The sequence below is a fragment of the Scyliorhinus canicula genome, chromosome 11 (assembly GCF_902713615.1).
Source record: "Scyliorhinus canicula chromosome 11, sScyCan1.1, whole genome shotgun sequence".
Classification (NCBI taxonomy): Eukaryota; Metazoa; Chordata; class Chondrichthyes; order Carcharhiniformes; family Scyliorhinidae; genus Scyliorhinus; species Scyliorhinus canicula.
Window position 1 is genome coordinate 86268162 of NC_052156.1, and position 20821 is coordinate 86288982.

Here is a 20821-nt window from a genome sequence, read left to right on the forward strand (position 1 = left end):
CCCCCCCCCCCCAACCTTACTTTTTAGGACACTACGGGCAATTTAGCATGGCCAATCCACCTAACCCGCACATCTTTGGACTGTGGGAGGAAACCGGAGCACCCGGAGGAAACCCACGCACACACAGGGAGGACGTGCAAACCCCGCACAGACAGTGACCCAGCCGGGAATCGAACCTGGGACCCTGGAGCTGTGAAGCATTTATGCTAACCACCATGCTACCGTGCTGCCCACTTAATGGACTGTGGGAGAGAATTTGCTGACTGAGACTGCAGAGAACTCATCGATTGCTGCTATGCTTTTCTCTCTTTAGGAGGGGATTGTCGAAAACCTGTTCAAGTGGGCAAAAGAAAGTGATCAGCCACTGAGAACCTATGCCACTGGTCTCCTTGCTGGCGCCATGGAAAACCAAGACATTGCTGCCAACTACCGGGAGGAAAACTCGCAGATGGTAAGGCATGCGATACCGCTTTTTGAGAAAACCTAGTGTTTGTATTGGAGAAATCCAGAAATACATCGCCAGTGGATTCACCATATTTGAGTTTTTTGCTGGTTATCTCTGGATCTGCAAGCCAAATAACATTTGCAACTAGGGTTGGGGAGATGTTTGGTTCTATTGTTTGTCTTCAAACTTTCCTTTTTCAAATATCAAATAGTTAATGAGAAGTTAGATGTAAACATGCATATTTGGCGCAAGATTAGGCCTTTTGGACCCTTGAGCCTGCCCGCCATTCAGCAATATCAGGGCTGATTATGATAGTGTTCTCAATTGTACATTCTGCCAATCCCAATAACTTTTCACTCCCTTGTTAGTCAAGAATCTATCAATTTCTGCCTTTGGCAGCATGTGGCGCAGTAGTTAGTGGACTACGGCGCTGAGGGCACTGGTTTGAATCCTGGCCCTGGGTCACTGTCCGTGTGGAGTTTGCACATTCACCCCATGTCTGCGTGGGTTTCACCCCCACAACCCAAAGATGTTCAGGTTAGGTGGATTGGCCACGCTAAATTGTCTCTTAATTGTAAAAAAAAATTGGGTACTCAATTTAGATATATATATTTTTTAATTCTGCCTTTAAAATATTCAATCAAGTTCCAACAACTCTCAACCTGCTAAGAGAAAAAAAATTATTTCATCTCTGTCTTAGATGGGAGACCCCTTACTTTAAAACTGTTCCCCAGTTCTAGTTTCTCCCAGAAGCGGAAACATCCTTTCAGCTTCCACCTTGTCAAGTCTCCTAAGGATCTTGTGTTTCACCTCTCAATCTTTTATACCTCAATGGATATACAGTCCTAGCCTGTCCAACCTTTCCACACAAGTTAATGCCCCCATCCCAGGTATCAATCAAATGAACCGTCTCTGAACTGCTTCTAACAGTTCTAATCCTTTCTTAAATAAGATCAAAACTGTATGCAGTATTTCAGACATGGTCTCATCAACTGTAGCAAAACATCCCTATTTATATATTCCTTTCCCCTTGCAATAAACAACATTCAATTTCTCTTCCTAGTCACTTCCTTTACCTTCATACTAGCTTTTTGTTTTCATGCACCAGGATACCCAGATCCCTCTGTAGCTCCAAGATCTGCAATTACTCTCTAATTAAATACATGCTGCTTTTCTATTCTTCCTATCAAAATGGCCAAGTTCACATTTTCCTACATCATACTGCCAATTTTTGCCCACTCGTTTAACCTGCCACTCATTCATTTAATCTATCTACTCCCTTTCCAGATTTCTCATGTGCTTTTCAGAACTTACTTTCCTACTTGTCTTTTATGTCATCAGCAAAGTTAGCAACCATACGTTCATCTTTTTCATCCAATTCATTGATGTAAATTGTAAAATGTTGAGGCCCTAGCACTGATCTCTGTGGCACACCACTCTTTACGTCTTGCCAATCTGAAAATACCCATCGATGCCTACTCTCTGCTTCGCGTTAGTTTACCTATCCTTTATCCATGCTAATATGTTACCCGCTACACCATGAGCTCTTATTATGTGTAGTAATCTTTGATGTGGTACCTTGTCAAATCCCTTGTGTGAATCTTTGGACAGCACATTGACAGGTTCCACTTTATCCACGTTGCTTGTTACTTCCTCAAGGAACTCCAATAAATTAGTCAAACATGATTTCCCTTCCACAAAACCATGTTCACTCTGCTTAACTGGCCTGCAGTTTCATGCTTATCTGCCTCCTTCCTTGAATGGAGGAGTCACATTCATCGTTTTCCAATCTGATGGGACCTTTCCAGAATAAGTGATTATTCCTGCTGTCCACTACCACTGTCAGTGTGCACGGTCCTGTTTCCATAAGTGCAACGGGGGGGGGGGGGGGCTAGATTTATTTTCCTTCTCTGATGGGTCTCCATAAGGTCATTTCTCAGCTCGTGTGAGCGAGCAGGTACCTGCTCACTCTCTGGCCTCTGCTGCTTTTCAGGAGAGTTCCAGAGAAGAAGTGGATGGCAGCATCTGTGGAGAGAGAAGGGAGCTAATGTTTCAAGTTTGGATGACTCTTTGTCAAAGGCTTCTCTTCACAGATCCTGTCAGACCTGCTGAGATTGCCCAGTATTTTCTGATTTTGTTTCCGATTCCAGCATCTGCAGTAATTTGCTTTTATAAGATGGCTCTGACAATCAATGAAAAAAAAATTCCCAAACAACCCATCTACCACCCATGTTTCCCTTATTCCAGCAAGAATTCACTCTTGTGAAGTTGCAAGTGTAACCTCGTGTCCTAAACCTGTATAAAAGTCACCTGTTGAGTCAGTTGCAGTGATATTGGATTACAAAGTAAAAATTTGTCAGTGTCCAGGGAAGAGCATTTATTCAGCCTGTATGAGATTAGGGCAGCATGGTAGCACAGTGGGTAGCACTGTGGCTTCACAGCACCAGGGTCCCAGGTTCGATTCCTGGCTTGGGTCACTGTCTGTGTGGATTCTGCATGTTCTCCCCACGTCTGCATGGGTTTCCTCCGGGTGCGACAGTTTCCTCCCATTAGTCCTGAAAGATGTGCTGTTAGGTAATTTGGGCATTCTGGATTCTCCCTCAGTCTACCCGAACAGGCGCAGGAATGTGGCGACTAGGGGCTTTTGATCCTAACTTTATTGTAGTGTTAATGTAAGCCTACTTGTGACAATAAAGATTATTATTATGAGATGACCTGGTGTGCATTTTAGGTCTTCGGGTATCTACAGCATAGGTATATATATTATGCGTTAGAAGGGTCAGCTTCAATGGGTCAAAGGTTGACTATGTTTGATCAAATGGAGGAGACATGGACCATTTAGGCAATTCAACCTGAACACCAGTTAAACTCCTGCAGTGGCACTGTTAATGTCAAAACCATTAATATGGTTTTCTGCTTAAGATTCAGAAGGGACTTGGACAGCTATCTGAGAAATAATGCAAGTTTTCTCTGTAGCCCTCCAAAGCTCCAGCATCCATCTCTGCCGTTTTAATGGAACTAATTTTGCAACCAAGGGGGTGAGAAACCTTTGCCTTATGACGAAATTCCAACTTGCCACTTTCGACTTCGAATTCTTACCAAATTATTTTCCCAGATCTCTGCCTCCCCTCGGCTGCTACTGCCTCTTGATCCAGCCAAAACTGGGAGGAGAGCGTCTCAGCCTGAGAAATCCGTACCTAAAAACAAGGCTGGGATCAGGCCCAGGGAAGCCACTACTCAACCGTGCGCCAGCCCGGACCCAGCTGCAGATCCTCGCCCACTGCTCTGATGGAGTGTTAAGTTCAGCAGTAAGGAACAGAGGAGCCAGAATCTCGGCTAGTTGTACTCAACTGGCACTGCTTTTCTGAATTCACTGCCTTGTTCTCTTGGGAAATATTACCAAAACAAAATACAGTAATATCTCGAACCCCAGCATGTGCTAGGATGAAAAGCCTGTGGATTTTCACCAATATTTGTTGGCAACTTTCAGTCATAATAGCCTGGCCATGAAGGGGCACCAGAGAGGCTCAGTGTTGTGGTCAGGCTGCTGAGTGAGAGCATGGGAAGGGGCAAGGGTTTTGAAGAAGGATTGTTGAGCAAGTGAGTCAGATGGTGGAGGCTGGGAAGAGGGCATGTGTGTGTGGTTGGGAGAGATGGGCTGATTACAATGTGGATGGGTGACCATGAGCTGATTTACCATGTTTGCTGTCACAAAGAGAGATATGGAGACTTTGGCTAAAACTTAAAAATAAATTTTTTTTTAAATCAAGTATTTTTAAAAGCGAAAGATTTTCATTTTTTTTGTATAAGTTTAGAGTACCCAATTCATTTTTTCCAATTAAGGGGCAATTTAGTGTGGCCAATCCACCTAGCCTGCACATCTTTGGATTGTGGGGGTGAAACCCACGCAAACACGGGGAGAATGTGCAAACTCCGCACGGATAGTGACCCAGAGCTGGGATCGAACCTGGGACCTCGGCGCCGTGAGGCAGCAGGGCTAACCCACTGTGCCACCGTGTTGCCCCAAAAGCGCAAGATTTTCATAATATGCAAACTTTATATACTGAATGTTACTATGTTGCATTGTTGCTGTTTCATTTTTGCTGGTATCAGGGACCATATTCATTTTAGGGAGTTTATATTTTGTTATATATTCTTACCTGGGATATGGTTACTCCTGACAAGACCATCATTCCCTGCCCATGTCTAATTGCCCTTGAAAATTTGGTGGTAAGTTAAAATGGGTCACCTTGGGAAATAGTTTGTAAAGCACTGCTGAAGTCCTTTGTTTGCCTTCACATGTACATAATACAACAAGGTCATGTTCTGTTGTTACAACAGACTTCATCTTGTATTAAATGTACAAACTGCTTTGAATGCTGAAATGCTCAGGTCACTTGGTGATCTGTTGTAAATGCATTGGTCGATAAACTTGACATGATGGATAGTAAACAAATGGAAAAACTCCTGTTTCTACCCACTTGAAGTCTAATAATTTCACCCATTTCAAGTGACCTAGAAGTATTTGCATTTCTCTGTAAATATAAGTGCTATAATTACATGATTTAATGTCTCACAAAAAAATTCCAGACTTTTTTATCTTTAGCCACACTAACCCTTGCAATGAATCTTCCTTCCTTTTCCCTATTCATAATTAAAACCCCTTAATTTGAAAAAATAATTGGGTACTTTAAGTTTAAGGGGGGGGAAAGCAGCAAATGCTGAAAATGCTCAGCCTATCAGGTAGTATCTGTGGAGAGCGAAAAACTGAGTTATTGTTTCAGGCCAATGGCCTTCTGTCAAAATTGGAAGGCACTAAAAATGAACAGCTTTTAAACAAGCACGAAGAGGAATGTCCATCGGGAGAAGGTAAGGAGTAATTAAATGACAAATGATGATCAATGGTGAAGGCGAGTGATAATGAGACAAGTAAGGAAGTGTTGTAAACAGTAGTGTAGTAGAAAGGGAAGAGAAGTGGGAAAAAATGGCAAAGAAGAAAAAGGTGCCATGTGACGTAAGAGTGGCAGGTAAATCCCAGGGATGTGGACCACTCCACCGGTGGTACACCAATACGCAATCCTCATTCCCAGGTCATAGAACACACTCCCTTCATTCCCATTGGCTTCAGTGCAGCTATATCCATTACCAGCAGCTGTCCGATAGAAAGTGAGAATGGTGGTTAAGACTGAAGGCCAATAGAGTCAACATTTGAGGCCAGTAGGGTGTAAAATGGTAGTAGAAAAGGGGGGTGCTGTTCTTCAAGTTTGCATTAAGCTTCTTTAGAACATTGCAGGGGGCTGAGATTGGAGAATTAAGTGAAACGCCTTTCCCTAGGTAACCCCTATGGTTGCTGGAGAATTCAAATCCTCAATACAGAGGCAAGTTCTTTTGATTCAAAATCAGTATTGATCAGAGTGTTGAAATTGGTTATTAAATGAAACCGATTAATTTTGTGATTAGAAATTAAACTGAGTGCCTTTGTTCTCTTATTTATGGGCAGCATTAATTATCTGTTTCTGATTTACTTGAAGGTGCCAGTAATGCTGCAGCGCTTGCGAGATTTGCAAATACAAGACTTGGAAAATAACCAGAAGACGAAGTGGCAGAGCCCACGGAGACCACACTTCATACCGCTACTTCCAATGGACGAGGAGGCGGTGGACATGGACTATGGCGACACATCGAAAGCTGAGGATGGTGAGAACTGCACTGACGATGTGGCTTTCCAGATTAATTCCTCACACAAAACCAGCAGCAGGATCAACTCCACCGTTAAGAGCACAGAAAGCGAGGATGGAATGAAGGGGAAGAATGGGCAAAGGTCTGAGAGGGAGAATGTAAGGAAAGCAACTAAACAAAGACTCAATTTTAGCAACTTGGACCCTGAGCGAATATGCAACGAGCAGTCAAACAGCTGGTCAGAAATGTCATCTTGGGTGATTGGCAATAATTATAACCTTTTCCCTTTGACCTCTGCCATTGAACAAAGGTTAATTCTACAGTATTTGACACCCTTGGGGGAATATCAGGAGGTGAGTAATGTGGCTGATTTTTAAAAATTTGTTCTTGGGATTTGGGCATTGCAAATGTTGAGGTATTTATTATCCATGCTTAATTGTCCTTGAGAAGTTTGATGCAGTTGAGGGATTTGCTAGGCCCTTTCAAAGGGCACTTAGAAGTCAACCATGTTTGCTTTGGGTTGGACCCATGTTCAGGGCAGGTTAGAACAACAGGTTTCCTCTCCGAAAGGACATTAATGATTCCGATGGGTTTTGACGACAATCCGCCAGCTTCATGATCACTTTTACTAATATTTTTTAAAAGCGAGATATATTTTTTTAAATCTGATTCTCATATTCTCCAACCTGGATGTTGAAATTTGAAATTGTTCTTGGTTGTTAGCCCAGTAACAACTGTTATGCCACCAGACCAGAATTTGTTTCATTAATGACTTTTTATGTGAGGGTTGTTGATGATGCATCTGGTTTGGCAGCAAATGTTTCCAGGCCAAGTATAGATTGTTTAGATCAGAATCCCCTGCTATCCCAGTGTGAAACTTCATTTCTCACTGAAGTCATTCCATTTAGTTTGTCAGTTTGGGGCAGTTTCCTGACATTAATGAAGTGACTACAGTTAATCAGCTACGAGGTGCTTTGAAGCCACTTTTTGAGAAAGGTGATAAAGAGCTTGCATTTTTTTTTAGGTACAAGTATTATTGTTTAATCAAGACAGATTTTTTTTTAACAAACAATTTTATTGAGGTATTTTTGGCATTGTAAACAGCAACAATATACAGTAGTGTGCCAATATCAATAAAAACAACATAATGCAAATAGTAACTCCTCTCCTGCAATAGACCCGCCTATTCTTCCCCCTTCTCTACGCTATTCTACTCCACCCACCCCCCCGCTGACGATTAATTCTCCGTGAAGAAGTCGATGAATGGTTGCCGCCTCCAGGCGAACCCCGATAGTGATCCTCTTAAGGCAAGCTTAATTTTTTCCAGGCCAAGAAAGATCGACATGTCCGAAACCCCTTTGGGGGCTTTGAGTCCCTCCATGCCAACAGTATTCGTCGCCGGGCTACCAGGGAAGCAAAGGCCAGAACGTCAGCCTCTACCTCCTCCTGGACATCCGAGTCTTCCAAAACCCCAAAAATTGCCACGTCTGGACTCATCACCACCTTTGTTTTCAGTACAAAATGTTTGAATGTTATAGTGGGAGAGCTGGAATACCAGAGGGATCAATTCTGACTTTGTGGCTTGGAATTCTTGCGCACCTCCACAGGAGATTGTGTGTGTGTGGGGTAGGGGGAGGTGAGGCGCACGGTGTGTGTGTGTGGAGGTGAGGCTCAGTGTGTGTGGGGGGGGGGGGGGGAGGTGAGGCGCACGGTGTGTGGGGATTACAGGCGCACGGTGTCTGTATGTGTGTGTGTGTGGGGGGGAGGCGCACGGTGTGTGTGGAGATGTGGGGTGCACGGTGTGTGTGGGGGGGGAGGCGCACGGTGTGTGTGGAGATGTGGGGTGCACGGTGTGTGTGGGGGGGGAGGCGCACGGTGTGTGTGGAGATGTGGGGTGCACGGTGTGTGTGGGGGGGGAGGCGCACGGTGTGTGGTGGGGGGAGGTGAGGCGCACGGTGTTTGTGTGTGGGGGTGGTGAGGCGCGGCGCACGGTGTGTGGGGATTACAGGCGCACTGTGTCTATGTGTGTGTGGGGGGGGAGGCGCACGGTGTGTGTGTGGGGGGGCGCAGTGTGTGTGTGTGTGGGGGGGCACAGTGTGTGTGGGGGGGCACAGTGTGTGTGGGGGGGCACAGTGTGTGTGTGTCTGGGGGGGGCGCAGTGTGTGTCTGGGGGGGGCGCAGTGTGTGTGTGGGGGGGGCACTGGGTGTGTGTGGGGGGGCACTGGGTGTGTGGGGGGGGCACTGGGTGTGTGGGGGGGGCACTGGGTGTGTGGGGGGGCACTGGGTGTGTGTGGGGGGGGCACTGGGTGTGTGTGGGGGGGCACTGGGTGTGTGTGGGGGGGGGCACTGGGTGTGTGTGGGGGGGGCACTGGGTGTGTGTGGGGGGGGGCACTGGGTGTGTGTGGGGGGGCACTGGGTGTGTGTGGGGGGGGCACTGGGTGTGTTTGGGGGGGCACTGGGTGTGTGTGGGGGGGCACTGTGTGTGTGGGGGGGCACTGTGTGTGTGTGTGTGTGGGGGGGCACTGTGTGTGTGTGTGTGTGGGGGGGGCACTGTGTGTGTGTGTGGGGGGCGCAGTGTGTGTGTGTGTGGGGGCGCAGTGTGTGTGTTGGGGGGCGCAGTGTGTGTGTGGGGGGGGCGCAGTGTGTGTGTGTGTTGGGGGGGGCGCAGTGTGTGTGTGGGGGGGCGCAGGTGTGTGTGTGTGGGGGGGCGCAGTGTGTGTGTGTGGGGGGGGCGCAGTGTGTGTGTGGGGGGGGCGCAGTGTGTGTGGGGGGGGGGCGCAGTGTGTGTGGGGGGGGGGCGCAGTGTGTGTGGGGGGGGGCGCAGTGTGTGTGGGGGGGGCGCAGGTGTGTGTGTGGAGGGCGCAGTGTGTGTGGTGTGAGGGCGCAGTGTGTGTGTGTGGGGGCGCAGTGTGTGTGTGTGTGGGGGCGCAGTGTGTGTGTGTGGGGGGGCGCAGTGTGTGTGTGTGGGGGGGCGCAGTGTGTGTGTGTGGGGGGGGCGCTGTGTGTATGTGGGGGGGGGGCGCAGTGTGTGTGTGGGGGGGGCGCAGTGTGTGGTGTGTGGGGGGGGCGCAGTGTGTGTGTGTGGGGGGGCGCAGTGTGTGTGTGGGGGGGGCGCAGTGTGTGTGTGTGGGGGGGGCGCAGTGTGTGTGTGTGGGGGGGGCGCGTGTGTGTTGGGGGGGGCGCAGTGGTGTGTGGGGGGGGGGCGCAGTGTTGTGTGTGGGGGGGGCGCAGTGTTGTGGTGTGTGGGGGGGGCGCAGTGTGTGGTGTGGGGGGGGGCGCAGTGTGTGTGTGGGGGGGCGCAGTGTGTGTGTGGGGGGGGTGCAGTGTGTGTGTGGGGGGGGCGCAGTGTGTGGTGGGGGGGGGCGCAGTGTGTGTGTGGGGGGGGCGCAGTGTGTGTGTGTGGGGGGGGCGCAGTGTGTGTGTGGGGGGGGCGCAGTGTGTGTGTGGGGGGGCGCAGTGTGTGTGGGGGGGTGCGCAGTGTGTGTGTGGGGGGGGCGCAGTGTGTGTGTTGGGGGGGGTGCAGTGTGTGTGTGGGGGGGCGCAGTGTGTGTGTGGGGGGGGCGCAGTGTGTGTGTGGGGGGGGGCGCAGTGTGTGTGTGGGGGGGGCGCAGTGTGTGTGTGGGGGGGCGCAGTGTGTGTGTGTGGGGGGGGGGCGACAGTGTGGGTGTGGGGGGGGCCGCAGTGTGTGTGGGGGGTGCACAGTGTGTGTGTGGGGGGTGCACAGTGTGTGTGTGTGTGGGGGGGATGCAGTTTGTGTGTGTGGGGGGGGTGCAGTGTGTGTGGGGGGTGCACAGTGTGTGTGGGGGGTGCACAGTGTGTATGGGGGGTGCACAGTGTGTGTGTGTGTGGGGGGATGCAGTTTGTGTGTGTGGGGGGGATGCAGTTTGTGTGTGTGGGGGGGGCGCAGTGTGTGTGTGTGGGGGGGGCGCAGTGTGTGTGGGGGGGGGGCGCAGTGTGTGTGTGTGTGGGGGGGGTGCAGTTTGTGTGTTGGGGGGGCGCAGTGTGTGTGTGGGGGGGGCGCAGTGTGTGTGGGGGGGGCGCAGTGTGTGTGGGGGGGGGCGCAGTGTGTGTGGGGGGGGCGCAGTGTGTGTGTGTGTGAGGGCGCAGTGTGTGTGTGTGTGAGGGCGCAGTGTGTGTGTGTGTGGGGGCGCAGTGTGTGTGTGTGGGGGGGCGCAGTGTGTGTGTGTGGGGGGGCGCAGTGTGTGTGTGTGGGGGGGGGCGCTGTGTGTATGTGGGGGGGGGCGCAGTGTGTGTGTGGGGGGCGCAGTGTGTGTGTGTGGGGGGGCGCAGTGTGTGTGTGTGGGGGGGCGCAGTGTGTGTGTGGGGGGGGCGCAGTGTGTGTGTGGGGGGGGGCGCAGTGTGTGTGTGGGGGGGGCGCAGTGTGTGTGTGGGGGGGGCGCAGTGTGTGTGTGGGGGGGGGCGCAGTGTGTGTGTGGGGGGGGGTGCAGTGTGTGTGTGGGGGGGGCGCAGTGTGTGTGTGGGGGGGGGCGCAGTGTGTGTGTGGGGGGGGCGCAGTGTGTGTGTGGGGGGGGCGCAGTGTGTGTGTGTGTGGGGGGGGCGCAGTGTGTGTGTGTGGGGGGGGCGCAGTGTGTGTGGGGGGTGCACAGTGTGTGTGTGGGGGGTGCACAGTGTGTGTGTGTGTGGGGGGGATGCAGTTTGTGTGTGTGGGGGGGGTGCAGTGTGTGTGGGGGGTGCACAGTGTGTGTGGGGGGTGCACAGTGTGTATGGGGGGTGCACAGTGTGTGTGGGGGGGGATGCAGTTTGTGTGTGTGGGGGGGATGCAGTTTGTGTGTGTGGGGGGGGCGCAGTGTGTGTGTGTGGGGGGGGTGCAGTGTGTGTGGGGGGGGCGCAGTGTGTGTGTGTGTGGGGGGGGTGCAGTTTGTGTGTTGGGGGGGCGCAGTGTGTGTGTGGGGGGGGCGCAGTGTGTGTGGGGGGGCGCAGTGTGTGTGGGGGGGGGGGCGCAGTGTGTGTGGGGGGGGCGCAGTGGTGTGTGTGTGAGGGAGCAGTGTGTGTGTGTGTGAGGGCGCAGTGTGTGTGTGTGTGGGGGCGCAGTGTGTGTGTGTGGGGGCGCAGTGTGTGTGTGGGGGGGCGCAGTGTGTGTGTGTGGGGGGGCGCAGTGTGTGTGTGGGGGGGGCGCAGTGTGTGTGTGGGGGGCGCAGTGTGTGTGTGTGGGGGGCGCAGTGTGTGTGGGGGGCGCACAGTGTGTGTGGGGGGCGCACTGTGTGTGTGTGGGGGGGGCGCAGTGTGTGTGTGGGGGGGGCGCAGTGTGTGTGTGGGGGGGCGCAGTGTGTGTGTGGGGGGGGCGCAGTGTGTGTGTGGGGGGGGCGCAGTGTGTGTGTGTGGGGGGCGCAGTGTGTGTGTGGGGGGGGCGCAGTGTGTGTGTGGGGGGGGCGCAGTGTGTGTGTGGGGGGGGCGCAGTGTGTGTGTGGGGGGGGCGCAGTGTGTGTGTGGGGGGCGCAGTGTGTGTGTGGGGGGGCGCAGTGTGTGTGTGGGGGGGCGCAGTGTGTGTGTGGGGGGGCGCAGTGTGTGTGTGGGGGGGGCGCAGTGTGTGTGGGGGGGGCGCAGTGTGTGTGGGGGGGGCGCAGTGTGTGTGTGGGGGGGGCGCAGTGTGTGGGGGGGGGCGCAATGTGTGTGTGTGAGGGGGCGCAGTGCGTGTGTGTGAGGGGGCGCAGTGTGTGTGGGGGGGCGCAGTGCGCGTGTGTGGGGGGGCGCAGTGCGCGTGTGTGGGGGGCGCAGTGCGTGTGTGGGGGGGGCGCTGGGTGTGTGGGGGGGGCGCAGTGTGTGTGGGGGGGGCGCAGTGTGTATGGGGGGGCGCAGTGTGTGTGGGGGGGGCACTGGGTGTGTGTGGGGGGCACTGGGTGTGTGGGGGGGATGTAGTTTGTGTGTGTGAGGGGGGATGCAGTGTGTGTGTGGGGGGGGCGCAGTGTGTGTGTGGGGGGGGCGCAGTGTGTGTGTGGGGGGGGCACAGTGTGTGTGTGGGGGGGGCGCAGTTTGTGTGTGGGGGGGGCGCTGGGTGTGTGGGGGGGGCGCAGTGTGTGTGTGGGGGGGCGCAGTGTGTGTGTGGGGGGGGCACTGGGTGTGTGTGGGGGGGCACTGGGTGTGTGGGGGGGATGTAGTTTGTGTGTGTGAGGGGGGATGCAGTGTGTGTGTGGGGGGGGCGCAGTGTGTTTGTGGGGGGGGCACAGTGTGTGTGTGGGGGGGGGCGCAGTTTGTGTGTGGGGGGGCACAGTGTGTGTGTGGGGGGGGCGCAGTTTGTGTGAGTGGGAGGGGCGCAGTGTGTGTGTGGGGGGGCGCAGTGTGTGTGGGGGGGCGCAGTGTGTGTGTGGGGGGGGCGCAGTGTGTGTGGGGGGCGCAGTGTGTGTGTGTGGGGGGGCGCAGTGTGTGTGGGGGGGGCGCAGTGTGTGTGGGGGGGGGCGCAGTGTGTGTGGGGGCGCAGTGTGTGTGTGGGGGGGGCGTAGTGTGTGTGTGAGGGGGGGCGCAGTGTGTGTGGGGGGGGCGCAGTGTGTGTGGGGGGGGCGCAGTGTGTGTGGGGGGGGCGCAGTGTGTGTGTGGGGGGGGGCGCAGTGTGTGTGGGGGGGGGCGCAGTGTGTGGGGGGGGAGCAGTGTGTGTGTGGGGGGGGCGCAGTGTGTGGGGGGGAGCAGTGTGTGTGTGGGGTGGAGCAGTGTGTGTGTGGGGGGGGGAAGCGTGTGTGTGTGGGGGGGGAGCAGTGTGTGTGTGGGGGGGGGGAGCAGTGTGTGTGTGGGGGGAGCAGTGTGTGGGGGGGGGCACGGTGTGTGTGTGTGGGGGGGGCGCAGTGTGTGTGTGGGGGGCGCGCAGTGTGTGTGTGTGGGGGGGCGCAGTGTGTGGGGGGGGCACGGTGGTGTGTGTGTGGGGGGGGCGCAGTGTGTGTGTGGGGGGGCGCAGTGCGCGTGTGTGGGGGGGCGCAGTGTGTGTGGGGGGGGAGCAGTGTGTGTGGGGGGAGCAGTGTGTGGGGGGGGCGCAGTGTGTGTGTGGGGGGGGGGCGCAGTGTGTGTGTGTGGGGGGGGCGCAGTGCGCGTGTGTGTGGGGGGGGCGCAGTGTGTGTGTGGGGGGGGCGCAGTGTTGTGTGTGTGTGGGGGGGAAGCAGTGTGTGTGTGTGGGGGGGGGCGCAGTGTGTGTGTGTGTGGGGGGGCGCAGTGCGCGTGTGTGTGGGGGGGCGCAGTGTGTGTGGGGGGCGCAGTGCGCGTGTGTGGGGGGCGCAGTGCGCGTGTGTGGGGGGGGCGCAGTGTGTGTGTTGGGGCGCAGTGTGTGTGTGGGGGGTCGCAGTGTGTGTGTGGGGGGGCGCAGTGTGTGTGTGTGGGGGGGCGCAGTGTGTGTGTGGGGGGGCGCAGTGCGCGAGTGTGGGGGGGCGCAGTGCGTGTGTGGGGGGGGCACAGTGCGTGTGTGGGGGGGCGCAGTGTGTGTGTGGGGGCGCAGTGTGGGGGGTGCGCTGTGTGTGTGTGGGGGGTGGGGCACAGTGTATGTGTGTTCGATGACAATTGTCTGCCCTTAACAAACCTCGTCTGATCGTCCCTAAAGACCCTCGGAAGACACACCTCCAACCTTAATGCCAGCCTTTGCCATTATCTTGGCGTCCACATTCAGCAGAGTTATGGGCCTGTACGACCATGTCCTTCCTAAGCAGCAACGAGATTGAGGCCTGCCCCACCGATTTCGGCAAGACCCCACCCCCCGCCGTCCATCGTGTTGTTCAATATTTTCACCAATAACGGAGCCAGCTTACCCTTAAATCTTTTATAAAATTTGACTGGGAACCCATCCGGCCCCCTACCTTTCCCGCCTGCATCTTCCCAATTACCACCTTCACACCTCACATAATGCTTTACATCTGCAATACATGCACGGATGTACTGTCTGTAATAAATAAAGATTATAGACAATTGGTGCAGTACCATGAAACCTGCTCTACTGGTAGTATTCACTGTTTTCAACATTGACAGAAATGGAAATATTGTTTTGCAAATAAGCCTTATTATCTTAATGTTAAAATATTTTATTCAGGCATTTATATAAACAAACAAAACAAGAGCAGAAGCAAAATTGCACAACATAATAAATAGCCAGCACCTACACCCCCTGCCCTGCCTAACCCATTTTAACCCTCTGTTCCTGCTGCTGACAGCTCAATCCTCCTTAAAGAAGTCAAATGAACGGCTTCCACCTTCGGGCAAACTCATCACCCGACCCTCACAAGACGAACTTGAACATTTCAAACCTCAGGAATTCCGGAAGGTCACTCGCCCACATCTCCCCTTTCGGCGGCCCCAAGTCCTTCCACCCAAGCAAAATCCATCTCCAGGTTATCAGGGAGCAAAAGGCCAAGACATTAGCCTCTCGCCCTCTGGACTCCCGGGTCTTCCGACACCCCAAATATCGCTACCTCTGGACTTGGGGCCACCTTCACTGCCAATACGTCGGACATAACGTCCGCAAACCCCTGCCAGAACCCCTTCAGTTTTGGACACGGCCAAAACATGTGGACATGATTCGCAGGCCTTCCCGCGCACCGCCCACACCTGTCTTCTACTCCCTCAAAGAACCACTCCCCCTGGGCAGCTCATATTCCCCCTCCAAGTCTTCTCATTTCGCAAAGCTGCCCTCGATGAACAGATCCCCAAACCGCACAATCCCCGCCTGCCGCCACTCCTGAACCCTCACATCCAGCACCCCCGGTGCAAACCTATGGTTATCATAGAATGCACAGTGCAGAAGGAGGCCATTCGGCCCATCGAGTCTGCACCGGCCCTTAGAAAGAGCACCCTACTTAACACCACACCTCCGGGCAGCACGGTGGCCTAGTGGTTAGCACAACCGCCTCACGGCGCTGAGGTCCCAGGTTCGAATCCCGGCCCTGGGTCACTGTCTGTGTGGAGTTTGCACATTCTCCCTGTGTCTGCGTGGGTTTCGCCCCCACAACCCAAAAATGTGCAGAGTAGGTGGATTGGCCACACTAAATTGCCCCTTAATTGGAAAAAAATAATTGGGTAATCTAAATTTTAAAAAAAAAACACCACCTCCACCCTATCCCCGTAATCCCACCTAACCTTTTAGACACTGAGGGGCAATTTAGCATGGCCAATCCACCTAACCTGCACATCTTCGGACTGTGGGAGGAAACCAGAGCACCCGGAGGAAACCCACGCAGACACGGGGAGGACGTGCAGATTCCGCACAGACAGTGACCCAAGCCGGGAATCGAACCTGGGACCCTGGAGCTGTGAAGCATCAGTGCTAACCACTGTGCTACCGTGCCGCCCACCATTATCACAAATCGGTGCCCACACCGAGGCACTCTCCAGACTCGAATGCTGCCTCTACAGCCCCCGTACTCTCAGGGCCGACACCACCACTGGGCTCACGGAGTACCTGGCCGGCGAGAATGGCAGAGGTGCTGTCAATAATGTCGCTAAACTCGTTCCCCTGCGAGAAGCCGTCCATACCGACCCCTCACCCACTACCATTTCCTGAACATAGCAATGTTAGCCGCCCAGTAGTAATTCATTATATTTGGCAACGCCAACCCACCCCCTCCTCACTCCCGCTTCAATAAAACCTTCTTGGCCCGCGTCCACACAAACCCCGAGATCAACTTAATGACCTTTTTAAAGAATGACTTCGGGACGAAGATCGGGAGGTTCTGAAATATAAACTGGAACCTTGGCAGCACCGTCATCTTTACTGTCTGCACCTGTCCTGCCAACGACAATGGCAGCACGTCCCACCTCTTAATATCCCCCTGATCTGTTCCACCAACTGAGCCACCACACAATCCCTTTCCAATCCCCCGATGCTCTAAGCTCCATAGCCAATGGCTTTATAGCCAAGGCAAAACGCAAAGGAGAGCGTGGACTTTGTCTCGTGGTGCAACTAGAAATATCCCAAACTGGTTGCACCATGGGACAAAGCCCACCCTGTTCGTCCGCACACTTGCAACCGGTGCCTTACAGCAACCAGACCCAGTCCACAAACCCCTGCCCAAACTCTAATCTTCCCAACGACTCCCAAATATATTCCTACTCCACCCGGTCGAAAGCCTTCTCCGCATGCATCACCACTGCCACTTCCACTTCCTGCCCCTCCCGGGGCATCATAATCGCATTTGGTCTCACCTATCCCCCCCTGGGACACAGCCATCAATTCGTGAAACCAACACCTTCGCCAACAACTTGGCGTCACATTCAACAACGATATTGAACGGTACGGTCCACACTGCTCCAGAACCGTATCTTTCTTCAGTATTAAGGAGGTGGGCGCCTGCGACAGTGTAGTGTCTCTCTCCCCCCCCAAACATTTTATAAAACTCCACGGGGAACCCATCCGGACCCATTGCCTTCCCTGCCTGCATCGCCCCCATACTTTATATCACTTCCCTCAACCCAGTGAGAGCACCCGATACCTGCAGCAGCTCCTCGTCCACCTTCAGAAACCATCCAGCCCCCCCCTCCCCCCCCCCCCCCCCCCCGACACACGGTATCAACCTGTGCGAGAGAGGCCCCCCCCCCCCCCCCCCCCCCCAACCTGTGCAGGTCCAGGTCAGGAATCTTCCCCAGCACCCGCCCCATGAACTCCACATTGTCCCAGTTTGCGGCATGAACATTTACCAGGACCACCGGCATCCCCTCCAGCTCACCACTCAGCATCACGAAACCCCACCCCCACCCCCACCCCACTATGTTCTCCACCTCTAACGTCACCCGCCTTTTGACCAGCATCGCCACCCCCCCTTGTCTACATGCCCAGTCCCGAATAGAACACCTGCCCTACCCATCCTTTCCTCAGCCTTGTCTGATCCTCTATCGTTAAATGCGTCTCTTGTAGAAAAGCCACGTCTACGTTCAGACCCTTCAGGTGCGCGAACACGTGACCATATGGCCGGCCCATTCAGCCCCCTCACGTTCCACGTGACCAGCTTGTTGGGGAGCTCTCCACCCCCTCCCCTGCCGATCAGCCATATCCCTTTTTGGGCCTGCTCCTGGCCCATGTCACGCGACCCTCCAGGCCAACCCTTGGATGTCCACTGTCATCTCCCCTTTTCCAACTGCACCACCACGACCACACCTTTGTCAGCACCCCCCTCCCCCAAACTAAACAACCACTCCATCCCCCTCTCCTGCACCAACCACCTGACCACCCCCCACTGCACTCCATTAACTAGCCCGCCCAGCTGACATGGCAGCCCCTGCCCAAGGCCTCTCCAACGTTCCCCCTCCCCCTCCATTTGCACTCCCTCAGAAAGCAAAGGAACAGAAAAGGGTGGACTCGCCTGTAATATTCCCCAAGCACCCTACCACCACGCCCAACAGAGAAATAAACTCTCCAGCAACCACCAACAGGAAACACCACCTCATACTGTCTCCAAAGTCCAATGTCCTCCTCCTGCCTGTCCATTATCTCTCAAAAATTCCATTGCCTCCTCTTATGTACCAAAATAGTATTCTTGATTCTGGAAAGTCGCCCAGAGGCGGGCCGGGTACAGCACTCCAAACTTTAGCCCCTTCTTGAAGAGGGACACCTTGAGCCGGTTAAACCCGGCCCTCCTCTGCACCCAGGTCCTGGTACACCCGCAGCTCAATCCCCTCCCAGGTGCACTTCCTCGTCTGCCTCGTCCACCGAAGAATTTTCTCTTTGTCTAAGAAGTGGTGCAACCGCACCACTATTGCCCTCGGCGGCTTACCCGGCTGCAGCTTCCTAGTCAGCAACCTGTGTGCTCGGTCGACCTCCAGAGGTTGGTCACAGGCCCCCTCCCCCATCAGCTTTTCGAACATCTTGGCCACATAGGTGCCGGCTTCCGCTTCAATGCCTTCGGGCATCCCCACCCGCAGGTTTTGTCTCCTGGAGCAGTTCTCCAGATCCTCCACATTCTCCTTCAGCCTCTTCTGGGTCTCCTGCATCAACCCCCCATTTCGGCCACCAGTGGGGTGAGCTGCGCCTCGTGCTCCCCACCACCTCCTCCACTTTCAGGATCACCGGGCCCTGGGATTGTAGTATCTGCTCCACATGATCAATCCCTGCTTTGAGCGGCTTCACCACCTTGGCTAGGTGCTCCAGGGCTTCCATTCTCTGGCTGAACTTCTCATTTAAGAAGCCCACCAGTTGCTCCATTGACCACTGGGTGGGCAGGACAGGCCTTTCACCCTCTGTCATCTTGACCTGTGGTGCACGAAGATTCTCCTGCTTCACCAGCTCCCTTCTTCACGACCCACTCCTAGTCTGTGGATCCATCCACCAGCCACACCAGAGTCGCCACACTTTCTCCTGGCATTCCTACGCCTCTTTCCATCCAACCTTCCACCCTTGAGCAGGGAAAGGACCGAAAAAATCCACCTTGAATTGGGGCTACCAAATGTGTGACTGCTCACTCCATGGCCGCCACCGGAAGTCGAATCTTATTTTCTACTTAATAACTGAATTGAGTGAGTTCAAGCTCTAGTTTATCCATTCTGATCATTAGCAGTGCCTGGCAGTGTGAGCAAAATCCAGGTGGTGGTGTTCTCCCAATAGGCAGCTGGTGAATAAAACTGAAGCAAACAGCCCAAAGTTCTCTGCTTTAGCTGATCTTAGCCAAGGTTAATATTATAGTTGCCAGAGTGAACCTGAATATTCACAGTCTGGGATCACAGGGAAAAGAATTAGGCTCTGAAGTGAGGTCTCGGGGTGGCCAGTGCCTGGACGTAGAACTAGTGTTGCCCTTTCAGGAATTAGGTTGGTGTTCTTTTGAAAGAAAACGGTTTGAATTGTGAGAATAAAGAATTTGGCATATGGTGCAGTTCTGAAATTCCTGTCAATCGACGTCACTGGCACATCAAGTTAAATATGGTTATTTTATCCAAAGTTTGTTCTCTGTGTGACCCAGGATTGGCGATAAAAGTTAGCTGGACCCTGGACTGCAAGTTTATTGTTTTAGACCTTGTAGAGAATCTGTGCCGGTCAGACCTGAATTGCGTGGAGGCCGATTGAGTATTCTGACTGTGTGCTAGTGTGAAATTCAGTTGATGGCACTTGCTGCCGTTGCAGACTTGTCTTCTAATAACTCATTGTTTCTGATTTGTCCCAGTTGTTGGCTGTGTTCATGCAGCTTGGTGCTCGGGAATTGCTGATGTACTACATTGACCTAAAACAGACCAATGATGTCCAGCTCACCTTCGAAGCACTTAAGGTATGAGAGCAATGACCAAGCACTGGCTGATGGAACATTCCATTTACTCTGCCCTCCTGAACATGTTGACCATAGAGATAAATCTCCTGCAGCTTTCCAAGGGCTTGATTAATATGTGAATTGCCTGGTGGAGAACTGAGTCACAGAAGCCAAGCTCAAATTCCATGGTTGGTTGTTTGGTAGAGGTACCATCTTCAACTGCAGCACTCGTAGGTTAGGAGAAGAAAAATACAGCATGCTTTGTTCTTTTTTAAATAAATTTAGAGTACCCAATTCATTTTTTCCTAAGGGGCAATTTAGTGTGGTCAATCCACCTACCCTGCACATCTTTGGGGAGCGTGGGGGCGAAACCCACGCAAGCACGGGGAGAATGTGCAAACTCCACACGTACAGTGACCCAGAGCCGGGATCGAACCTGGGACCTCGTAGCCGTGATGCAGCAATGCTAACCACTGCACCACCGTGCTGCCCTATGCTTTATGGTCTTGATGTTGGGCAGTAATCCCTTCCAGAAAGTGCACCTGTATAATTATCAGAGAGGGCAGAATTAACCTCCAATAAGGTACCCCCATGGTAAATCAGTCTGTTGGCTCTTGCTGCCCAGGCTGTCAGGATTACATAAAGTGAGTGGCACAAAAAGGGACCATTCATTCCAATCGGTCTGTGTTACTGTTTTTGCTGCAAATGACCTCTTCCCGTCAACCTATTGGCATATTCTTCTATTCATTTCTCCCTTTGAGTACATCCCACGGTCCCTCAGATGCATTAAGCTGTTCAGCTCTGCTTCTAGTAGCGAGTTCCGCATTCTAATTGCTCTCGGTATTCCAGTTGCCCCGGATTCCCTATTGTGTTTATTAGTAACTACCTTCTATTTATGGCCTCTAGTTGTGGTCCATTTTCTCCCCGCCACTAAGAAAATATATTCCTCTACTATATCGAGCCTTTTCATAATCTCAGAAACCTCTATTAGGTCACTGTCTTTTTTCTCAAAAGCTGATGACTTGTTTTTAAAAATAAAAATGACCCTCTTATGGACTGACCTCATTAACACTACACCCTGTATGCTTCATCCGATGTCAGTGCTTATGTAGTTACACGGTATATCTTGTGTTGCCCTATTATGTATTTTCTTTTATTCCCTTTTCTTCCCATGTACTTAATGATCTGTTGAGCTGCTCACAGAAAAATACTTTTCACTGTGCCTCGGTACACGTGACAATAAACAAATCCAATCCAATTAAGGGGCCAATCCACCTCCCCTGCACGTTTTTGGGTTGTGGGGGTGAGACCCTTGCAGACACTGCGAGAATGAGCAGCCGCTTGACTTTTCAAAGCTTTCCTGATGGTTATATTTTTTCTGCATCCTCCTCGGAAATTATTGTTGTACCTTTCCCGTTGCCGCTATCATTTGCATAATGTGAACTCTGAACGGCAGTCTTTCACTTTAACAAGGTTTAATGCAAGTTTAATCTCAATTTTTCAATTCTATTTCTTTAGAAATGTTTTTATTCTGGCCTTATTA

The 20821-nt window shown here is 53.2% G+C and overlaps 1 protein-coding gene across 1 annotated transcript in view; it reads left to right on the forward strand.

The window, feature by feature from the left end:
• The window catches only part of LOC119973172 (DDB1- and CUL4-associated factor 1-like), a 149766-nt gene that overhangs the window by 42370 nt on the left and 86575 nt on the right, over positions 1–20821 (forward strand). The window contains 3 exon segments of the mRNA XM_038810816.1: positions 314–451; positions 5977–6477; positions 19198–19299. Coding sequence (XP_038666744.1) covers positions 314–451; positions 5977–6477; positions 19198–19299 — 741 coding nt within the window.